The sequence below is a fragment of the Bos javanicus genome, chromosome 1, assembly GCF_032452875.1.
Source record: "Bos javanicus breed banteng chromosome 1, ARS-OSU_banteng_1.0, whole genome shotgun sequence".
Taxonomy (NCBI): Eukaryota; Metazoa; Chordata; class Mammalia; order Artiodactyla; family Bovidae; genus Bos; species Bos javanicus.
In genome coordinates this window covers 142,198,144-142,219,271 of record NC_083868.1, presented here as the reverse complement: position 1 = coordinate 142,219,271, position 21,128 = coordinate 142,198,144, and the positions used below count along the sequence as shown (strand labels likewise).

Sequence of the window (21,128 nt, the reverse complement as noted above, 5' to 3'; positions counted from 1 at the left end):
TGAAAAAGCTGGCCTAAAATTAAATATTAAAAAAAACTAAGATCATGGCATCCAGCCCCATCCCATCACTTCATGGCAAATAGAAGGGGAAAGGGTGGAAGCCGTGACAGATTTCCTCTTCTTGGGCTGTAAAATCACTGCAGAGGAGTGATTCCAGCCATGAAATCAGAAGATGATTGCTTCCTAGCAGGAAAGCTATGACAAACCTAGATAGTGTGTTGAAAAGCAGAGACATTACTCTGCCAACAAAGTCCATATGGTCAAGGCTATGGTCTCCCCAGTGGTCATGTACAGTTGTAAGAGCTAGACTGTAAAGAAGGCAGAGTGCCAATAAATTGATGCCTACGAACTGTGGGGCTGGAAAATACTCCTATGAGTCCCTTGGACGGCAAGGAGATCCAACCAGTAAACCTTAAAGGAAATCAGTCCTGCATACTCATTAGAAAGACTGATGCTGAAGCTGAAGCTCAAGTATTTTGATCACCTGATTCGAACAGCCAACTAGTTGGAAAAGTCCCTGATGCTGGGAAAGATTGAGGGCAGGAGGAGAAGAGGGCATCAGAGGATGAGATGGCTGGATGGCATCACTGAGGCAATGGACATGAACTTGGGCAAACTCTGGGAGATGGTGAGGGACAGGGAGGCAGAGGGACGGGGATCGCAAAGAGTCAGTCATGACAGGGCAACTGAACAACAATATACATAATGGAATACTACTGAGCCATAAAAACAGAATGGAATTTCACCATTTGCAACAACATGGATGGCCCTAGAGGGTGTCATGCTAAAGGAAATGAGTCAGAAAAAGGCAGATACTGTATGTTATCCCATGTGTGTGGAATCTAAAATACAAATGAACAAACATAACAAAATAGAAATAGTTATAGATACAGAGAACAAAGAGTGGTTGCCAGGAGGAAGGGAGGAGAAATAGGTGAAGGAGAGTAAGAGATTCAAACTTCAGCTACAAAATGAATGGGCCATGGTATGAAATGTACAGTGTGGGGAATACAGTCAATAGCTAGTTAATATCTTTGTATGGTGACACAGCAGAACTAGACTTACATGGTGGTCATTTTGAAATGCATAGAAATATTGAATTACTATGTTGCAACAGATACTAACAGTGTTATAGATCAATTATACTTCAAAAAGAAACAAACATAGAAAAAGAGATTAGATGTGTGCTTACCAGAGGCAGGAGTGAGAGCAGGGGAATTGGATGAGGGTGATTGAAAGGCACACACTTGCAGTTATAAGATGAATAAGTACTAGAGAGGTAAGATGTATCATACCTCATATGTATCACAACATAATACATATAATTAGCCCTGCTGCACTTTATACATGGAAGTTGTTAGAGAGTAAATCCTCAGAGCTCTTATCCCAAGGAAAAATAACTTTTTATATTTTTTAAGTTTTGTATCTATATGAGATGATGGATGTTCACTACACTTATTGGATAAGTATTTCATGATGAATGTAGGCCTGTGTATGTGTGTGTGTGTGTGTGCTCAGTCCTATCTGACTCTTTGAGACCCCGTGGCCTGTAGCCCATCTGGCTTCTCTGTCCATGGGATTTCCCAGGCAAGAATACTGGAGTGGGTTGCCATTTCCTCCTCCATGGGGATCTTCCTGACCCAGGGATTAAACCTGGGTCTCCCGTATTGAAAGTGGATTCCTTACCTTCTAAGCCACCAGGGTAGTCCCTAGTCGTTTTGGTATATACCTTAAACTTCTACAGTGCTATATGTCAGTTATCTCTCAATAAAATTGGAAGAAAACATTTTTTAAAGAATCTTTAGCTCTTGGATAGTATTGGTCTCTCTAGGTTATTATACAAACACTGAAATTAGAGTGAAAGTCATCATAATTTTTAGAGTTCATTTTCCTTGGTAGAGACTCCAGATGCATTAGCGTCTAGGAAGAAAGTCACACGGGTTCTTAAGTGAACGATTCAAAATGAAAACATTTAAACATCTTTGAATTTACACCTATCTCCTATGATTGCTTTTTAAAATAAAGTGCTTGTGTTCATATCTCCAGGCTTCCCAAGCGGAGCTGTGGTAAAGAATCCTCCTGCCAAAGCAGGAGACACAGTAGATGTGGGTTCAATCCCTGGGTCAGGAAGATCCCCTGGAAAAGGAAATGGCAACCCACTCCAGTATTCTAGCCTGGCCAGTTCCATGGACAGAGGAGACTGGTGGGCTACAGCCCATTGGGTCACAAAGAGTCAGACATAACTGATCTATGAAGCACGCACGCACGTTCATCTTTCCGCGTTTTTGAATGATCTGCATGATGTTTATAAGTTGTGTGCTTTTTGAGTTCATTAACAGAATCTCATTGAGCACATCTGGTTTTACAAAGCCATGAAGTCACATCTTGGATGAGCTTTATTAAAGACAACGAATCTAGAACACGTTCCCTCACAGCGGTGGACGTCATGTGCCTTAACTCACTTTAAAAACTGCCTCGGAAAACCTGGGCAGTCTCCTTCCATCGTTGTACAAATTTTACACAAATTATGAAGATGATTCTGTACTCCAGGAAATCTTTGGGGCATGGGCTCATTTCTATCTCTTCCAGTGCTTCGCTGTGCTCAGTCACTCAGTCGTGTCCGACTCTTTGAGACACCGTGGACTGTAGCCTGCCAGTCTCCTCTGTCCAGGGGATTTTCCAGGCAAGAACACTGGAGTGGATTGCCATTTCCTCCTCCAGAGGATTTTCCCAACCCAGGGATCAAATCCACGTGTTCCGTCTCCTGCATTGGCAAGCAGGTTCTTTACCACTGAGACACTGGGGAAGCCCTATCTCTTCCTGCTGCTGCTGCTGCTGCTGCTGCTGCTAAGTTTCGTCAGTCGTGTCCGACTCTGTGCGACCCCATAGACGGCAGCCCACCAGGCTCCCCAGTCCCTGGGATTCTCCAGGCAAGAACACTGGAGTGGGTTGCCATTTCCTTCCCCAATGCATGAAAGTGAAAAGTAAAAGTGAAGTCGCTCAGTCGTGTCTGACTCTTAGCGACCCCATGGACTGCAGCCTACCAGGCTCCTCCGTCCATGGGATTTTCCAGGCAGGAGTACTGGAGTGGGTCGCCAGTGCCTTCTCCTAGCCAGATCTAAATCATCTGTGTAGAGTGAATCAAACTCAGAAGGGAGACCCTAAATTTCACTTTTATTAAAAACTAGGAAGTCAATAAAATTTAACCAAAAAGAAAAGGAGGCAGAACCCACTAACAGCATATACTCTGCTGTATTTGTATAAGGAAGCCTTGGGGAGAATCTTAGTTTTTGACAAATTTCAAAACACTTAAGAGCTCCTGTGGCTTCCAGGGCTTGGATATGACTCATAAGACATGAATTTCCTTTTGTTCTGAATGGGCTCCGAGTCTTACTGAATTTAATTGCTCAACCAGGTGTTTGTCCAACTCAGAAAGACAAGCAAGCAGGAGAGCTGACAAATGCAGCCTTCTCCTTGTCTCTGGGCCCCTGTCTGCCCTCCAGTCCTGTGGGCGGCGACGACTCCCCCACGGGGCAGCCCAGGGCCCCTCCCACCTGAGCACCACAGGCAGGAGCATCTTATTTCTCATATCTTTCCCTGGTTCTACAAGCCCCGCACCAAAGTGGCCCCAAGAACCACGGCAGCAGCTTCGCCTCCCCTCTCTGTGCACCCACCTGCATGTGAGAGTCTTAGGGATCTTTAAGAAAGAGAACCATAACCCTGGTTGTTTCCGGTTGTACTGGTTAGAGGGTTGGAGAGGGGCTGAAGAAGGCTGTGCTCACCAGAAGCATCCTAACTGGTCCTTCAATCCAGGGGCCCTGTCTGTGGATCTGAGGACCCCTCCAAGGGGCAGCCAGGCCCACCGGTCCCTACTGACCTCCAGCTGCCTGGCACCCCCTTGGCCCAGGGTCTGGCATCGAGGTGGGCTGGCACTCTGAGCTGCGTTTGCACCACATCTCCAACCTCCCCTCCCCCAGCCCATCCTATGCAGGCCCTGGGTCATGTCTGGGCCTCCTGCTTAGCACAACACTGATTCTGACCCTTTCAGCCTGAGATGCCGCCTCCCTGTGCCCTAGACTTGGGGTCATCAGCAAGCTGTGCCCAGGCTTCCCTGTCCCACGAGAGAGCTCACCCAGGGCTCCAGCCAGAGCCGCTGAGGGTCCCACCCTGTGCCACTGAGACCCTCGGAGCAGCAGAGTCACAGAGGCTACAGGGTTCTCGGAGGCCAGGCAACCTTGACCTTGACCTACCCCTTAGACCTTGGTAAGCTTCCAGGTCCCATTGATTAAACATGGATAATAATACCCAGGGGCTTCCCTGGTAGCTCAGAGGGTAAAGCATCTGCCTGCAATGCGGGAGACCTGGGTTCGATCCCTGGGTCAGAAAGATCCCCTGGAGAAGGAAATGGCAATGCACTCCAGTACTCCTGCCTGGAAAATTACATGGACAGAGGAGACTGGTAGGCTACAGTCCATGGGATCACAAAGATTTGGACATGACTGAACAACTTCACTTTCTTTCTTTCTAATAATACCCAGCCTGGCGCTGATGAGGGAGCTAAATACCCAGCCAGCAGGTCCCAGTACCCTCCCCACCCCTGTTCTAGGAAATGAAGCCAAAGACCCTCAGGGCCCTCCCCACCCAGCAGCACAGTTAACCCAGCAGTTTCCCTGATAAGGACTATCCCCCACCCCACCCCCAGGGCCATGGCCTACCCTCTGCGAGACCCTCCCTAGCCTACTTCCAAAAGGGGACCCTTCCCCTTGGTGCGGCCCTCCCACCCAGAGCCCAGCCTGTCCCACTGGCCAGAGCCACTTAGATACCCTCTATCACGTAAACTCCTGGCCCCTCATCGGCCACCACCACTTGTCCCCGGCCACAGGCATGGTCCCCTCCATATGTCCCTTGGGACCATTTCAGCCTCCTTTCACAGGCTCGCTGCAGAGGCCTCTCCCCACCCCAGGGCACGAGCCGGGTGCTGGGCTGAGTGCTGGCCTGGCCCCACCTGGCTTTACTGGGTGATGGCCCCCACTCCATGCCAGGACCAAATGTTTCTCCAAGGACAACCTGCTTGGGACTGCTTCTTCTCCCCGAGTCCTGGCGCTGGCTGAACCCACAGAATGTGTTGCCACTGCCTGGTGTGGCCCTGAAAGCAGAGCCCTCGTGCTCAGGGGCCAAATGTGGGGAGCAGGGGGAGGGGAGATGGGGGGAAACAGGGGTTTAACCGTGGACTAGAGACAGCCTTCAGAGACTCAGGACCTGGAGCCGTCAGCCTGCCATATGGGGATGCTGCAAACCAGAGATGTGGAGTGGGGCCCAGGAACCTGGCCCAGAGTCACCCCAGCAGTCAGTGGTGAAAGGAGGCCAAGAGCCCCTCTCTGCATGTGAGATGTGAATGCCTTCTGGCCAGGACAAGCCCACTCCCCACATTGCACCACAGAGGAAAGACCCTCAAATAAAATTTTGGATGGCCCTCCATCCAGGTAACCCCCACCAATGTGCACACACACACACAATTATTCATACATTCTTCACAAACATCCCCCCCAACACACATGAACACTGACACATTGTCATACACAAATACACATGCACACACAGGCTCCCAGCTTTCCTGCCACTTCATACACAACCTCTGACACATATGCACATGGACACATTCTCATACACAAACACACATACACACAGACACCTCTTCATACACATGCACACGTGAACATACATGTACACGCAGGCTCCCAGCTTTCCTGCCCCTTCTTCTCCTTCACTACCTCTCCTTCTGGCCTGTGCATCCAAATCACCGGGGGGATTTTACAAACGCTGACTTTGCACCTGTTCCCCCATGAGAACTCTACCCTATTCTAACCCCGGCTCAGTTCTGCACTCAGAGTCAGAGACCCCGGAGTGCAGTGTCTTCCCAGTCCCCCAGGCCAGATGCTGACCCTTCCCACCCAGAGATCAGATGCCCGGAGCCTTCTCCCCAGCCTCACGCTCTGCAGGGTGGTCCCGCACTCGCTCCACGTGGCTGCCAGGGTCACGTGTGTGCTGTTTCGGTCGCTGATGTTGCAAGACGGCTGCCCCAGGTAGAGCGAGGACTCGGGGATGCCCTTCTGCTGCAGGAAGTGCCTCTGGATGACAATGGCCACCTTCTCTATCTCGCAGAGCACCCTGACCGCCCCAGTCAGGTTCAGCCGTGGGGAGAGGCCCTGGGTGGCAGGGCGGGCATCTTGCCCAGAGGCAGCTCCAGCTCCCGTTGGGGTCGGGGGCTGTTCTGGGCCAGGGGGCTGGGTTGTGTTGCCAGGAGAGTCACCTGTAAGACAGGAGACAGAAGCATAGAGTGGGTCTGTGTTTAGGGCCCACCACGTGAGCCTGGCCAGCGGGGTGGCACAGGGTGGGAGGGTGTGTGCAGAAGGTAGACAGCAGATGGGAAGCACTCACAGCCTGAAGCCATGCATGATGAGGTTACAGATGCCAGCACGACTGCACACACACGCGTGTTGTGTGTTCCCGCCAGCCCAAGCAGCTGGGCATGCCCTGGCTTACTTTTGCCGCCATGGCCAGGGAACTGTGGGGCCCTCTGTCCTCCCAGGCTGACATTGGGCGTGTGATGAGTCCATGGACTTGGGACCAGCCATCACCCCTGGGGGCCCCTGAGTCTTCTCTGTAAAATGGGTTATGAAAGACTTGTATGGTGGTCCAGTGGTTATTGGTCTGTCTGCCAATGCAGGGGACACAGGTTCGATCCCTGGTCCAGGGAAGATCCCACATGCCACAGAGCAACTAAGACCTTCTACCTCAACTAGAGAGCTGCCCCTGCTCGCTGTAACTATGGAAACCCACACGCAGCACCAAAGACCCAGTGCAGCCAAGAATAAAGTACATAAGTAAGTAAAACAGGTTAATGAAGTATACTCTGGATCCTCAGATTCCTCACTCCTACCTAGCTTCCCGCTTCCCTAAAGCACGCTCACTTTCAACCTCTGGGAGAGCATGAGGCTCTGTAAGAACATCCCCCATCCTCTGAGGGCAGACCCAGGACATGCTCAGCCCTCCCGGGGCCTCTGCTACAGCCCAGCTCCACCACCTGCCCCACTGATCCCTGCCATCCCATCTTGAGGCGCTCACCAGCTGCCCGGCCCCATGCAGCAGCCCAAATCCCTGTTCCCAGTGCTCACAGCCTTCTCAGCTGGCCTCATCTGGCCTCGCTGAGCAGCCTGCTCCGGCTCTCCTGCACACCTCATGCAGGTGCTAACTGCAGCCAGCCCAGGTTGTGTGCCTGGACCCTGCCCACCCTCAACAGCTCTGTTCTCACTCCTGCACCCACCACCACACCCCATCCCGCAGCAGCCCCTCTGCCAGATGACGAATGAGCCATCCTTTAGGACTGGCGCTAAGACACCTCTTTCCTGACCACACCCTGACCATCACCCATGGGACTGAAGCAACTTAGTGTCCTCTGGGCCTCCTGCTTCTACCTCAAGTAGCCCACATCTCGCATCCCCTGAGGCATCGTGTTCACTCCTATAAACGTCTGTCTCCTCCAATTGACCACAGATCCCTAGAGGGCAGGGGTCATCTCAGGGTCAACAGTGAATCCACAAGGTCGCATTTAGTGGAAGAAGTGCTGCATGGACAGTGCGGCTGAGTAGAAAGATTTCCATATGTCGTTTGTCACACAGACTTGGGTTTTGAAAGATCATCTTTTAGCATCTGAGAGGACACACCTGAGTGGCTGTGTGTGTTTTCTCATCACGGGCGTCAGAGGCACTTAGGAGATGAGGTACCTCCAGAAGGCTGGCGGTGTGTGGAAGGATGGGGAGGTACCAGAATATATACACATGCACACACATGAACACATATGCACAAGTACACACATATGTATCTACACATGCACATGTGTGGCACACACATGCACACGCACACTCCAGAAACTTGCCCAGGATTTAAAAATATGTTGACCTCATTTAGAAAAGACGCACTTTGGGGATGAGTGTCCTTAAAAGAACAGACTATCTGGTGGTATTCCAGACAAAGGATCCTGATAATATTACCTTCGCAGGGTCTTCCAGAAAATTCCACCAGGAGGTCAGGGGCACCTCCCTCGCAGCTGCAGGTGAAGGAGCCCAGCGTGTTGCGGCAGGCAGAGCCCGGGGCACAGTCATCCTCCTGGCTTGCACACTCATCATAATCTGCAGCATTCAGAAAGCAAGACGAGAAACCCTCATGGGGACCTGAGCATTGCGGCCGTGCCGTGGTTCACAGCAGCTTGATGGGGGAGGTGCATCTTGGGGAGTAAAGTTAAAATTATCAAGTGACAGAAAAGATGGCCAGTTCTGGAGGGCTCAAGAGCAGGGTGGCACCTTGAATTTCTACAGGGGATGGGGTGGGAGCAGGTGGCAGAAAGTCTGCTAAGATTGTTCTGGATGGAAGATTCCTGGACCCGGGGATGCTGGGGTGGGGGAGGGGCACAGCAGCATCCCCTCAGCTCCCTGGAGACCAGAAGACAAGGAGGACCCCACCCTCACCCTGGTCTCAGGCAGAGGGACCCCGCCACCCACCTGCTCTCATCTCTACACTCAGCTACTCATCTTATTAGCAATAATGCAGCTTTACTAAAGAAAATGGATAAAAACTAAAAGGGCTCAGCAAAGCCTTCCATCTTTGTGTTTCATCTTTCACATACCGTCTATTTGGGTCTTTTGTACCTGTGTCTATTGCGTTCTTAGTATTTTATTACCAATGCAAGTGATCACTCTATATTTGGGATATAATTCTTCACCAGATTGTTGAAACTATTTTTTGGTCTGTTGCTTGCTTTACAATGGTGACTGTTTTGTTTGAATGAGAGCTTGAATTTTTCATAGAGGTAGCTATTCCAGTCTTTTTCTCTGTAGGCTTAACCCTTCTCTTTCCAAAATTCAGAAAAATATTCATCTATATTGTCTTTGATTTTACCCATACATATAACTCTAAGCCTTTTATCATGTATTCTTGGGCCTGGTGCGTGCTAAGGACAGAACTGTGTGCCCTCAAAATCTGTATGTTGAAGCCTTGACACCCAGTAGGACTGTAATTCGAGATGGGCCCTTCAGAAGATAATTAAGGTTAGCTGAGATCGTAAGAGAGGGGCGCTGATCTGATCAGGACTGATGGCCTTATATAAGAGACACCAGAGCCCTCTGTCTACACACAGAGAGGAAAGGCCACTCAAGGATACAGCCTCAGGGTGGCCCCGACACGTCAGGAGAGGGCCCTCACCAAAATCAGCTGGCATCCAGTGTCTAGAATTGTGAGACAATAAATGTCTATAAACAAAGTCACTCCATCCGTGGTTTTTGTTTTGTTTTGTTTTAACGACAGCTTGGGCTGACCAATACAATATGAGAAGAGACTCTGAATGGCCTCTACTCCCTGCTTTTCTTTTCAATTATTCTTCCTAAGATCTCCTTGGCAACTGTGCTGGGGAGGAAGTCTGGCTGCAGAGAGGGGCCTGTCTGCCCTCTGCCCATCCTATTGAAGAGCAGCAGAGGAGGAAGGAGCAGGACGCAGAAGGGAGACAGTGTCCTTGGGCATCCTGGCAGGTTCATCAGAAGATGTGTTCAACCCTTACACCTTTTCAAAAAAACCATAGTAGCAATAAGAGAGACAAGGGTCCTATTTTCATCCCACGCAGGGAGGCCCTTACGAGGAGGCACATCTTTCAGAAATGAAGCCAGTGGGGGGATTTCACTGCCTCCTTTGGGGAGTGAGTCTCCATGGGGGCCTGGCCTCCACCTACCCCCTATGAAGGTGTCGTCTCTGACCACCTCCAGCAGAGAGGTGTTCCGAAAGGCAGCCAGGAATGCAGCAGACACCTCCCAGACATCCACGTCTGTGATGACCAGCAAGGTGAACTCCACCACGACGCTGCCGTTGGAGATGCCGGTCACTTCTATGCGTACCCCGCCTGTGTCCAGGTGCTGAAGCATGAAGGCTGGCAAGGAATTCCGCACCTTCAGAGAAACAGGGCTGGTGAGAAGAGCTGTCCACTGAGAGAGGAGACAGGGTCCTCATTCTAAAGTGGTTCCTCTGGGGACTGTGGCCAGCAGCAGGGCTGGCCTTGGGAAAGGCGTCAAAGCCACGGGTCAGCTCTGGCCTGGTCCCTGTCTGCCAAGTCCCCAGGCCCAGCACAAATACCAGTGGAGTCTGAGACAATGAGTCCTGTCCTCCCCACCGACCAGCCAGTCAGGGGCTGAGTGCCAAAGCCCTACCCTATGGGGCTCATAACCTGGTAGGGGGCTCACAAGGGCAGTTAGGATCTGCTGATCACTCTTGGCTCAGAGCCGTGGGGGTGGGGGACGGTTGAACGAGTGGTCAAAGGGAGTGACCCCACCTCCCCAACTTGGTTTGTTCCAGAACAGTCCTTGTGATTCTCACGCTGCAGGACATTCGCCTTTCTTTCTCGCCGCTTGCCTTCCCGAAGACCGCTTCCCTTGAGCAACCCAGCTGTTGTTGCTGTTTATTTGCTCAGTCGTGTCCAACTGTTCACGACCTCATAGACTGCAGCACACCAGGCTTCCCTGTCCTTAACTATCTCCCGGAGCCTACTCAAACTCCTGTCCATTGAATCAGTGATGCCACCCAACCATCTTATTCTCTGTCGTCCCCTTCTCCTCCTGTTTTCAATCTTTCCCAGCATCAGGTTCTTTTCCAGTGAGTTAGCTCTTAGCATCAGGTGACCAAAGTATTGGAGCTTCAACATCAATCCTTCCAATGAAGATTTAGGACTGATTTCCTATAGGATTGACTAGTTGGATCTCCTTGCTGTCTAAGGGACTCTCAAGAGTCCTGCCCTTATAAGCCTTGCTTATTATTCTATCAGTTTGGACAGAACCTTGTATATAATAATAATCATATTATTCCATTCTAACCTATCATGGCCTAAATGCCTAAAAACTACCCCCATCGTATGATGAGCTTTGAGTGGTCCATATAGCACAAATCTGCCATGGAAAAGCCCACCTCCATGGTTTGCCCTCATAAGAATACCTCATCTGCATCTAAACTGCATGAGGTTCAGGCACAGGCTTGTGGATCCCCAGCCTTGGGACAGCCAGTGTGAGCATATCACCCACAAGAGACTGTGGACGCTCAGGAGACCCCAAAGCTGCCTGCAGTCACGTGGCTGCCACCACTGTCGTTGGAAGAGCTGGTCTTCTCTGTCTCTGTCTCTCTTTCTTTCTCTCTGGGATTTCTAGAGATGGCTCTGTCAGAGCCTTGGGTTAAAGTCACTCTTGTCTGCATTACAAGCCAGACTCAAAGCAAAGCTCCAAGCCCCTTGCTAGGAAGTGACAAAGAAAAAAGAGACACATTATCCCACAACATCCCAAAATGTGTCCTAATGTCCTATGTAGGTGTTAAGTTGCACAATTATTTGCTATGCAGAAATTCCAGATAGCAAACTGTCCCCTCAAATAGGCAAAAATATGAAATGTTTTTAAAAAGAAAGGTTAATCAGGGAACTTGAGTGGAAAAGACTCTGATGCTGGGAGGGATTGGGGGCAGGAGGAGAAGGGGACGACAGAGGATGAGATGGCTGGATGGCATCGCTGACTCGATGGACTTGAGTCTGAGTAAACTCTGGGAGTTGGTGATGGACAGGGAGGGCTGGCGTGCTGTGATTCATGGGGTCGCAAAGAGTCAGACACGACTGAGTGACTGAACTGAACTGAGTGGTAATGAAGCTGTCTCGTGAGGCCACTAGAGCTGTGTGATATGATCTCAGTGGTTGTTGCTTAATGTGATACATGTTGTTTTAGGGGCCTCCCAGGTGGCTCAGTGGTAAAGAATCCACCTGCCAATGCAGGAGACACAGGCTCAATTGCTGGTTCAGCAAGATCCCCTGCAGGAGGGCATGCCAACCCACGCCAGTATGCTTGCCTGGAGAATCCCATGGGCAGAGGAGCCTGGTGGCCAGGCTACGGTCCGTTTTCAGTCACTAAGTTGTCTCTGACTCTTTGCAACCCCATGGACTAGAGCACACCAGGCTCCCCCGTCCTTCACTATCTCCTGGAGTTTGTTCAAATTCATGTCTGTCGTCAGTGATGCTATCTCAACATCCTCTGCCCTCCTCTTCTCCTTTCGCCTTCAGTCTTTTCCAGGATCAGGATCTTTTCCAATGAGTTGACTGCATCAGGTGGCTAAAGTAGTGGAGCTTCAACTTCAGCATCAGTCCTCCAACGAATATTCAGGGTTGATATCCTTTAAGATTGACTGGTTTGATCTCCTTGCAGTCCAAGGGACTCTCAGGAGTCTTCTCCAGCACCACAATTTGAATGAATCAATTCTTTGGCACTCAGCCTTCTATATGGTCCAACTTGTGGTGTGCAACTATCGTTTAACCCAAGGAGGCTGGTGATACACACGTGAATCAGACCATCAACAGCTCTTGAATCTATCCACACACTGGGCCAGGAGCTGGGGACCTCAGGATAAATAAAGCAGGATCCCAGACCCCAAACATCACCAATGGGACAGTTCCTGGAGGCAGTGTGCCTATTTTATCAGTAACGCTGATGGCGTTGAGAAGTATCACCAGACATCGCAGCCACCAGCGTTGCTGAGGCTTCGTCCTGTTATGACTCCACCAATAGGTGGCGCTGCCAAGCTCTCTCAGTTCTGCATCTTAAACTCCCAGAGTAAGGAAATGCTAAAATATCTCAGATGTCCTCTATGCCAGCGGTCCCCAACCTTTTTGGCACCAGGGACTGGTTTTGTGGGAGATAAATGTTCCACAGACCCGGGGGAGATGGTTTGGGATGATTCAAGCACATTACATTTATTTTGCCCTCTATCTCTGTTATTATTACGCCAGCTCCATCTCAGATCTCCAGGCGAACGATTCTGGAGGCTGGGGACTCTTGCTCTATGCAAACAAGATCTCAACTAGTGCATTCTCTATTCATCAAAAGGTATCCTAACCACCAGCAAAAATAACATATTGCTACTATAAATAAATTGTAACAATGTAAATTCTTAGGGATGCCAAAAAATGCCAAAGAGGTTCCAGAGTGCACTGCAACGAAGAGAAGGAAAAAGAAAACAAGGAGAAGCAGAGGAGAAGGTGTGTCCCTCATCTGCTGGTGTGTCTATTTAATGACCGATTGGAACACACAGGCCCCTCAGCAGAGCCGGATGCCCCAGCTTCCTTCAGAAACGAGGAGTCCGTGGCCTTCCTCAGTCAAGTCTGAACCCCATTGGCTTTCAGGATACTACCACCTCCCTCCTTCACATCCCAGGAGAAAATAAGGACCGATTCCACCAACTTACCGTCCTCAAGAAGAGCTCTAGGAAGGCCTGGAACTGCTCGCTGCTGGTGTTGCTGAAGGATTCTAAATACCTGACGTTCACTATTCTGACTTTCCCACTGAGCTTCTGAGCCGCTGCAGGATGGAGAATAAACATGTTTGCCATGGTAAGTGTCAGGTAACAGGTTATCATCTCTTTCTTAATAGTAGTATTTTCACATCAGTCAGGAAGAACATCAAAGGGAGGCTGGTTTGCACTCTGTAAAGAAGGAACAGCACCCGATGTGTATAGACACAGCCCCTCAGGTCCAGAGGACAGCGGGACAAAGCCTGGAAACAGAGACCTTTCTGGAGCCACAGAACCAGATCAGCCCTTGCAACTTGGACTCGTCCAGCCAGCAGCGACCTCCCCTCCTCCAGCTCACCGTGAACTTGCACTTAGCACCCTCACCCACCGTCTCCTCTCTAAATCCCAGTCCACAGTGAAGTTAGAGCATATAAACAAAAGTTCTAGACATTTCTGACTACACCCTAATGGGACATCTTAGGTATCACCCGAGGGGTGGACACCCCACCTTGGAGATGACTGTTACCAATTCTTGGATGGATGCCCAAGATTTGATAACTAATCTGCAACACCAGGCCTGCCCTTGGCTGCTCAGGCAAGTTAGATATTCAAGAAAATGTGTGGATGACAAATGCTAATGAGGAGAAAAAAGGAATATTACCTGAATATATACCTATCGACAAAAATCACCTTCACCTTGGGACTGCCCTGGTGGTCCAGTGGTTAAGAATCCTCCATCTTACACAGGGAACTAATACAGGTTTGTGTTAGTGGCTAAGAATCCTCCGTCTAACACAGGGGACTCAGGTTTGATCCCTGGTCGGGGAACTAAGATCTCACATGCCTTGGGGCAACTAACCTGTGCGCTGTACCTACTGAGCCCACACTCTGCAACTTGAGACGCCCTCGCGAGCCACAGGCTCTCACAAGCTTGTATAGAACACAAGCACCACGAAGGAGACCCAGACCCCCCCGCCCCCGCCTGCAAAAAAAAAAAAATCAGGTCCACCTTATCAGAGTTTATTAATACATTTGACTTGCTTAATTCTACTCCCCTCTCTCTTAGTCTGCAGCCCTAGGCTCAGGGTGGGCTCACGCACAGATCTATCCATCATCATCTTTCCTGAAGGCCGTGTCCACTAGGAGTGAGAGAGGTCAGAGGAATTGCATAGACCAGCACTGCTCAAGTGCCACAGTAGCTCTGGTGGTCCCGTCTACTGATGCAGGAAGTGAAAGAGACCCTGGGTCAGGAAGATCCCCTGGAGAAGGGCATGCCTACCCACTCCAGTGTTCTCGCCTGGAAAATCCCATAGACAGACGAGCCTGGTGGGCTACAGCCCACAGAGTTGCAGAGTCGGACACGACTGAGCACACGGCACAGCACTATGCCTATTTCCCTGCCATGTAGCCATGAGGACACAGGTGATCGAGGGGCTGCAGCCTCTGCAGAGTCTGGACACTGTGCAAAGCAGCCTCTTTGCCCACCACCTGTCCCTGAAATGGGACTTCCTTGGTGGCTCAGATGGTAAAGAGTCTGCCTGCAATGCATGAAACCTGGGTTTGATTCCTGGATCAGGAAGATCCCCTGAAGAAGGAAATGGCAACCCACTCTAGTATCCTTGCCAGGAAAATTCTATGGACAGAGGAGCCTGGCAGGCTACAGTCCACGGGGTTGCAAAGAGTCAGACACGACTGAGCGACTTCACTCCTTCATTCATTTGTCCCTGAAATAAGCCCCCTCCCATATGGCCTTTGAACCCCAGCTGAGGAAGAAGCAAGCCAGGTGTTCCTACACTGAGAAGAACGGAAAGCCAACATCCACACATAAAGGCAGCTGTTTTAAACCTTCGACGCATTGAAAAGCTCTTTCCTACTTTTTCTCCTCCCTTTAAGAACCCATGGTGACATTGTTTCTAGAGCCTGTTACCTGTCCTCACTTTCAGCTGGGCTTTGGCACTTTCTTGCCCACATGCTCTGGCCACGATCTCCACCAGGTACAGGACGCCGGGCTCCAGGCCTGACAACGTCAGGCTTGCTTTCTGTGTCTGCAGGTGCATGGTGGGGCTCCGAGCAGAAACCAGGCTGAGCTGGAAAGTGGGGCGCAGGGTGGGATCAGCCACCCAGGCCACATGAAAGCCCGTGCTGGTCACGTTGGAGACAGTGACCCTTCCGATGGGGACAGGAGCTGAGAAATAGAATATAAATGCCCCTGATTAAAATCAATCCAATGTTCCCAGCAACAGGAAGGATAAGCTTCACCCCACCATGCGGGGACACGAGCATCCTCAGGGGATGTCAAGTCCACTTGTCACCAGCTGCACGCTCAGGTGCAGGGTCCCTGGATTGCCCCCTGAGCCCTGGGCTCCCAGGCATGGCTTCCCTGCCCTCAGGTTGCTCTGTGTCCACCTTGAGGTCCCAGGACCTCCAGAAACAAAGTTTTCTTGAGGAGGTCCTGGGCAGCTCCTCCAGGGGTCCCCCTCCTCAACCCCCAGGCAGACTTCCCAAGGAATCAGCCAGGTGGCCATTGCTGGTCACAGACCATTCCTGCAGGTGACTTGGGGCTGTTTATGCAGGCTTAAGAGTTTAGTCTAGAATCCAGCCTTGTGCAGCAGAGGACACACATCAATGGAGCCACAGTTGACAGTGGGTTCCACGTGGACGCAATCCCTGGTCAGACTGGCTTGGGGAACTCACACAAGGGTGCCAGGGCTCTCTCCTTCCATGGGAGCCGCATGGCCAGGCCTGTTTCCTTCTCAGAGTGGCCACCTGACTCCTGGGGTATCACCCTGGACTACTGACGATGGCCAAACCTCTGCAGGTACTGGGTGATGCAGAGCTGCTGGGGGTGGTGCGGCTGCGGGTGGTGGGAGGAATACAGAACTGCTTGGGGCTGCAGCGGGCTTGAGGGTGCAGCCCTGCTGGGTTCTGTACCTGGGTGAGGGGTGCAGCCCTGTTGGAGAGGGGCAAAAAGGTTGGGGCCCAACACTACTGGGGGGAAGCGCCCCCTTGCTCAGGGCCCTTAATGCGACACCTGCTCAATTTCCTGCTCCTGCTGTTGGCCAACAGGGAAGCAGGAAGGGGGAAGACAGGGTTGGAGAGAAAGAGGAGACACCAAGTTCTCACCCTAACTAGACTGGGAGCTGGCCTCTCGGGGACTGGGTGTGCTGCAGTGGGTCTACACAGCATAAAATGAGGGCCCGCCCAGTGCTGCTGATGGCCCTGGACGGTGTGAGCCTTTGCTTATGGGAGCTCACACACCACGTGTCTCCACACAGGCCCAGGACGCGCTCTCCCTGCCACTCACCACAGGCTGGGGTCTTCAGAGACGCAGGCGTGGGGGCCAAGGGTTGGTCTGGGGAGCTGAAGGGCCTGGGGTCCAAGTTCTGTGCCCACATGGGATCCAGAGGCGCTGGGGGTGTGTCCCTCACGGGGAGGCTGGAGTGCCACTCGATGTGGCCCCTGGGATCCGGGGCAGGAGTGGGCCAGAAGGGCAGCTCCACAGTAGAGTTAGGGGGTGACTGTCCAGGGGTGTCTGGCAGGCTGTCCGTGGCCCCAAGAGAGGAGCTGTGTGTTGGCCCAGGAACCCTGGGGGAGAAGGCCACCCTGCTGGCCGTCCACTGGCCAGTCCCCAGGCCTGGGGCCACGCTGGCCTTCTCCATGCTATGCCCAGTGCTGTTACCACTGTGGCTGCCCAAGCCGCTGACTCCTCTCCTGGGTGGGAGCCCTAGGGTCCAGGCCTGGCCTGCTGCAGGGGTGCTCCATAGGTGTCCAGGGCCGGGGGACAAGGCAGGGGTCTCCAGACTGAAGGATGTTGTTTCTGTGCTGGGAACTGAGGCTGTGACCTCTGACACTGGAGATGGAACATCTGTGGGACTCTCCATGTCACCTGCCAAGACACAGCCAGGCTCAGACAGGGTGTCTGGTCTACCCCGACCAAGCGCACCCACCCGCCAGGGGAATTCAAGGGGGACACAGGCTGTCCCATGGGTGATTCAGAGTGTTTAACAGGACCCATGTTTTTGGTTTCCCAAGAACTCTCTTTAAAGGCCAGGGGGCTTCTTCATTTGACCAGTGAGGATGCCCCTACCATGAGTAGGGGGTCCACCCAATGACTGCAGAACCAGAACATAAATGCAGGGTTTGGTTCCTGCAGGCCTCAGATGGGTGCATCTGGCCCTTAAGAAACTTGGACAGTTTCCCCCAAATGTGTGCCCAGTGTGGGGGTTGGTGCTGGTCACTCTTACCAGCCTGCTGGGCATTACACGTGTAAGAAAGAGGATGGGAGGGGAGTGACTGTGTGGTTCTCAAGAAGCAGGACAGTATACACTGTAGGTAAGGACTAGAGGCTTGCTCCCCAGGGAAAAATTCTCTGCTGCTGCTTCCAGCCAGAAGGCTTTAGCAGGGATGGCAGAGCAGACAGGTGGCTGAGCATCTCCATTGCCCACCTGCCCCCAAAGCACTGTGCATCTGTACATGAGTTCCTCCTGCTTCTTAGCTCAGCACTCCAGGTATCCCCAACCAGCTGGTCAGAACCACACCCTATCCCCAGAATCTTGGGGCCAAGATGTGCCTAGAATGGGGCTCAAAGGCCTCACCTCGAGGCCTTCTCCATGCTTACCTGGGGTCCTACCCCTCTCAAGATTTGGGCCACCCAAGAAGGGGCCACCCTCTCCCTCCAGGGGTTTCATCAGGACTTTCTCAGGCCTTTTCATTCAAAACAATAATTTAAAATCATACTTTACAACTGTATTGGTACAGGGGCTTCCCTGGTGGCTCAGTGGAAAAGAATCCACCTGCCAGTGCAGGAGATACAAGTTCGATCCCCGATCCGGGAAGTTCCCACATGCCACAGAGCAACTGTGCCCGTGCAGCAAAACTACTGAGCCAGTGCTCTAGAGCCAGAGGGCTGCAACTACTGAAGCCTGAGTGCCCTAGAGCCGTGCTCGGAAACAAGAGAAGCCACCACATTGAGAAGCTTGTGCTCGGCAATTAGTGTACACGGCAGCAGAGACCCAGCACGGCCAAAAATAAATAAATAGATACATTTTCTGAAAACTGCCTTGGTATAAAGACTAGGTTCATAATTGACAGTTATTATATTAATTTTTTGTTTTGGTTTTAAAAGAAATTAAGCCATGCTCATAGGTCCCTAACGGTATGGTGGGCCCCAGGCACTGTTCCCACCCTGCTGGATGGAGGTCGGCCCTGCTCCAGCCCAGGCCCTCGGGGAGGGGGCTCCGCCCAGAGCTGGGGGTGGGGAAGGAGCGCACCGTGGCAGACCCGGCCGGGTCTGGAGGGGTTGGCATCCCTGGCTGTCCGGCAGCGGCAGGTGTAGGAGCCCTCGAGGTTGATGCACTGGGCTGCCGGCGAGCAGTCGTGCTCCAGGCTGTCTGCACACTCGTCCCAGTCTGCAGACAGGAGGGAGCGAGGACATAAGTGAACACGGCCACACGGTGAGAACACTGCAGAGGCTGCTTAGAGAACAGGGTGGTCGTGGCATCAAGCTCTCCGTGACCGTCTTTTCAGTGAACGCACAGAGGTCTGGGGCAGGGCGTCAGTGAGGCCGTGGCATCCAGCACCTGATGGGGACGTGGGGGGCCCTGCACAGAGCCCTCCCAGAAGCTTCCATCTGAACCAAGGACCACCTGAATGGAGTGTCTGCCTGCCTCGATCGCTGTCTGATCTGGAGGCAGAAACGGCAACGTCAGTTCCTTTGGGGGTACTAGTGCCCATGGGCTTCCCTCATAGCTCAGTCGGTAAAGAATCTGCCTGCAATGCAGGAGACCTGGGTTCATTTCCTGGGTTGGGAAGATCCTCTGGAGAAGGAAAGGGCAATCCACTCCAGTATTCTTGCCTGGAACATCCCATGGCAGAGGAACCTGGTGGGCTACAGTCCATGCGGTCGCAAGAGTCAGACACGACTTGGCGACTAAACCACCAAACCACCGCCACCAGCGCCCACAGGTGTGAATATAGTCCCATCTTGTGTATTCTTTGCTCCCAAGGGGCTGTCTCTTCTCTCTGATGTGCCAGCATCCCTTAATATTTAGTGTCTCAAGAAAGAAACAGGAAAATAACTGAGCCAGGTGGTATCCAGTCACTACAACATGAACCTTCTGAGACCCAGGACGGCCCTTGCACACCTCCTCTCCAGGTCTGGTAAAAGACCAAGAGAGACTCAAAGGCCTCGAGCCACTAGAAGTCCTGAACCTTCTTCTGATCTGGGCAAAGTAGGCTGTTAAGTGAGCCCTGTAAATACCCACTGCCCCCAGCCCTGTAAATCCCCCCAAAGCTTCCCGTCCTTTCTCACCCAGGGCCAGCTTTAGGGAAAACTCATCAGGAGCATGCCCCCTCCTCCTTCTCCCGCTGCCCGCTCCCCTCCCCTCTTCTGGGCCCCCTGGTCACCCCCAGCCCCATGTGTGGCCCTGCCGGAGGAAAGAATCTGATAGCTTTGGGCATGTTGACGCATGACTGATCAATAAGGTGCTATAGGAGAGTTAGCAGGATAAAACCTTAAGGAACAAAGACAAACATATATCACTTATATGGGAAATCTGGAAAAAAAAGGTACAAATGAACTTATTTACAAAACAGAGAGAGAGTCGCAGATGTAGAAAACCACCTTATGGCTACAAGGGGAAAGGGGGAAGGGATAGGCTGGGATTAACATGTACAATACACACCCTACTGTGTAATAAAATAGATAAGTAATAAGGACCTACTGCATTGCACAGAGAACTCTGTGCAATCTATGTATATGTATTTCCAGCAGTTTTTCCAGTAGTCAGGTACGGATGTAATAGTTGGACCATAAGGAAGGCTGAGCCATGAAGACTTGATCCTTTTGAACTATAGTGCTGGAGAAGACTCCTGAGAGTCCCTTGGACAGTAAGATCAAACCAGTCAATCCTAAAGGAAATCAACCCTGAATCTCGTCAGAAGGACTGATGCCAAAGCTGAAGCTCCAATACTTTGGTCACCTGATGCAAAGAGCTGATAAATTAGAAAAGACCCTGATGCTGGGAAAGATTGAGGGCAGGAGGAGAAGGGGACGACAGAGGATGAGATGGTCGGATGGCATCACCGACTCAATGGACATGGGTTTGAGCAAACTCTGGGAGATAGTAAAGATAGGGAAGCCTGCTGGCCAAGAGAGGTTGCAGAAGTTGGACACAACTTAGGTACTGAAGACCAACAAATGTATATGTAAAAGTAATTCACTTTGCTATACACCTGAAACTCACACAACATTGTAAATCGACTATATTCCGATTTAAAAGTAAACAAAAATAAAATACTCAAGCTATATCTCCTGGGAGGAGCCAGGTGGGGGAACAGTCTTCCCCAGCCCTGGAAATCCATCCTTCAGGTCTGGCTCTGTGGGTCACTGCCTGTCCCACCCCCACTCCAAGAGAACAGGTGGCTCTGAGCAGAGTCACCCTCTGCCATCAGGGGAAGCTGGGTACTTGAGGTGGCTGACGGTCCCCATGAAGGGTGGTCACCAGCCCTCTGCACAGGTTTCCCAAGAGCTGCAGGGCAGGTTCCCTGGCCAGGCTCAGGGTGCCCGAGGAGCCTGGACTTGGCTGGGCTTTGAGTGAAGATAAGGCATAAAAGGTTCAGTTTTGTGCAGAGAAAGCTCTGCAGCTGGGTGCTCAGAGGCCCATTTTGTGGTTTTCAGTTTTGCTTCATGTGATCTTCACAGAAGACCAGCAGGCTCATCAGCTGATGCAACAGTTACACCCCGACCCTGGGCTCCCCGCTGGCCCAGATCCCCT

The 21,128-nt window shown here is 51.7% G+C and overlaps 1 protein-coding gene across 1 annotated transcript in view; it reads right to left on the bottom strand.

The window, feature by feature from the left end:
• The window catches only part of UMODL1 (uromodulin like 1), a 75,552-nt gene that overhangs the window by 13,510 nt on the left and 40,914 nt on the right, over positions 1-21,128 (bottom strand). The window contains exons 11-18 of the mRNA XM_061426032.1: positions 18,538-18,761; positions 16,658-16,812; positions 16,164-16,303; positions 15,281-15,568; positions 13,309-13,421; positions 9,779-9,992; positions 8,052-8,189; positions 5,991-6,310 (exon numbers count right to left, since the gene is read on the bottom strand). Coding sequence (XP_061282016.1) covers positions 5,991-6,310; positions 8,052-8,189; positions 9,779-9,992; positions 13,309-13,421; positions 15,281-15,568; positions 16,164-16,303; positions 16,658-16,812; positions 18,538-18,761 — 1,592 coding nt within the window. The remainder of the gene's footprint in view (positions 1-5,990; positions 6,311-8,051; positions 8,190-9,778; positions 9,993-13,308; positions 13,422-15,280; positions 15,569-16,163; positions 16,304-16,657; positions 16,813-18,537; positions 18,762-21,128) is intronic.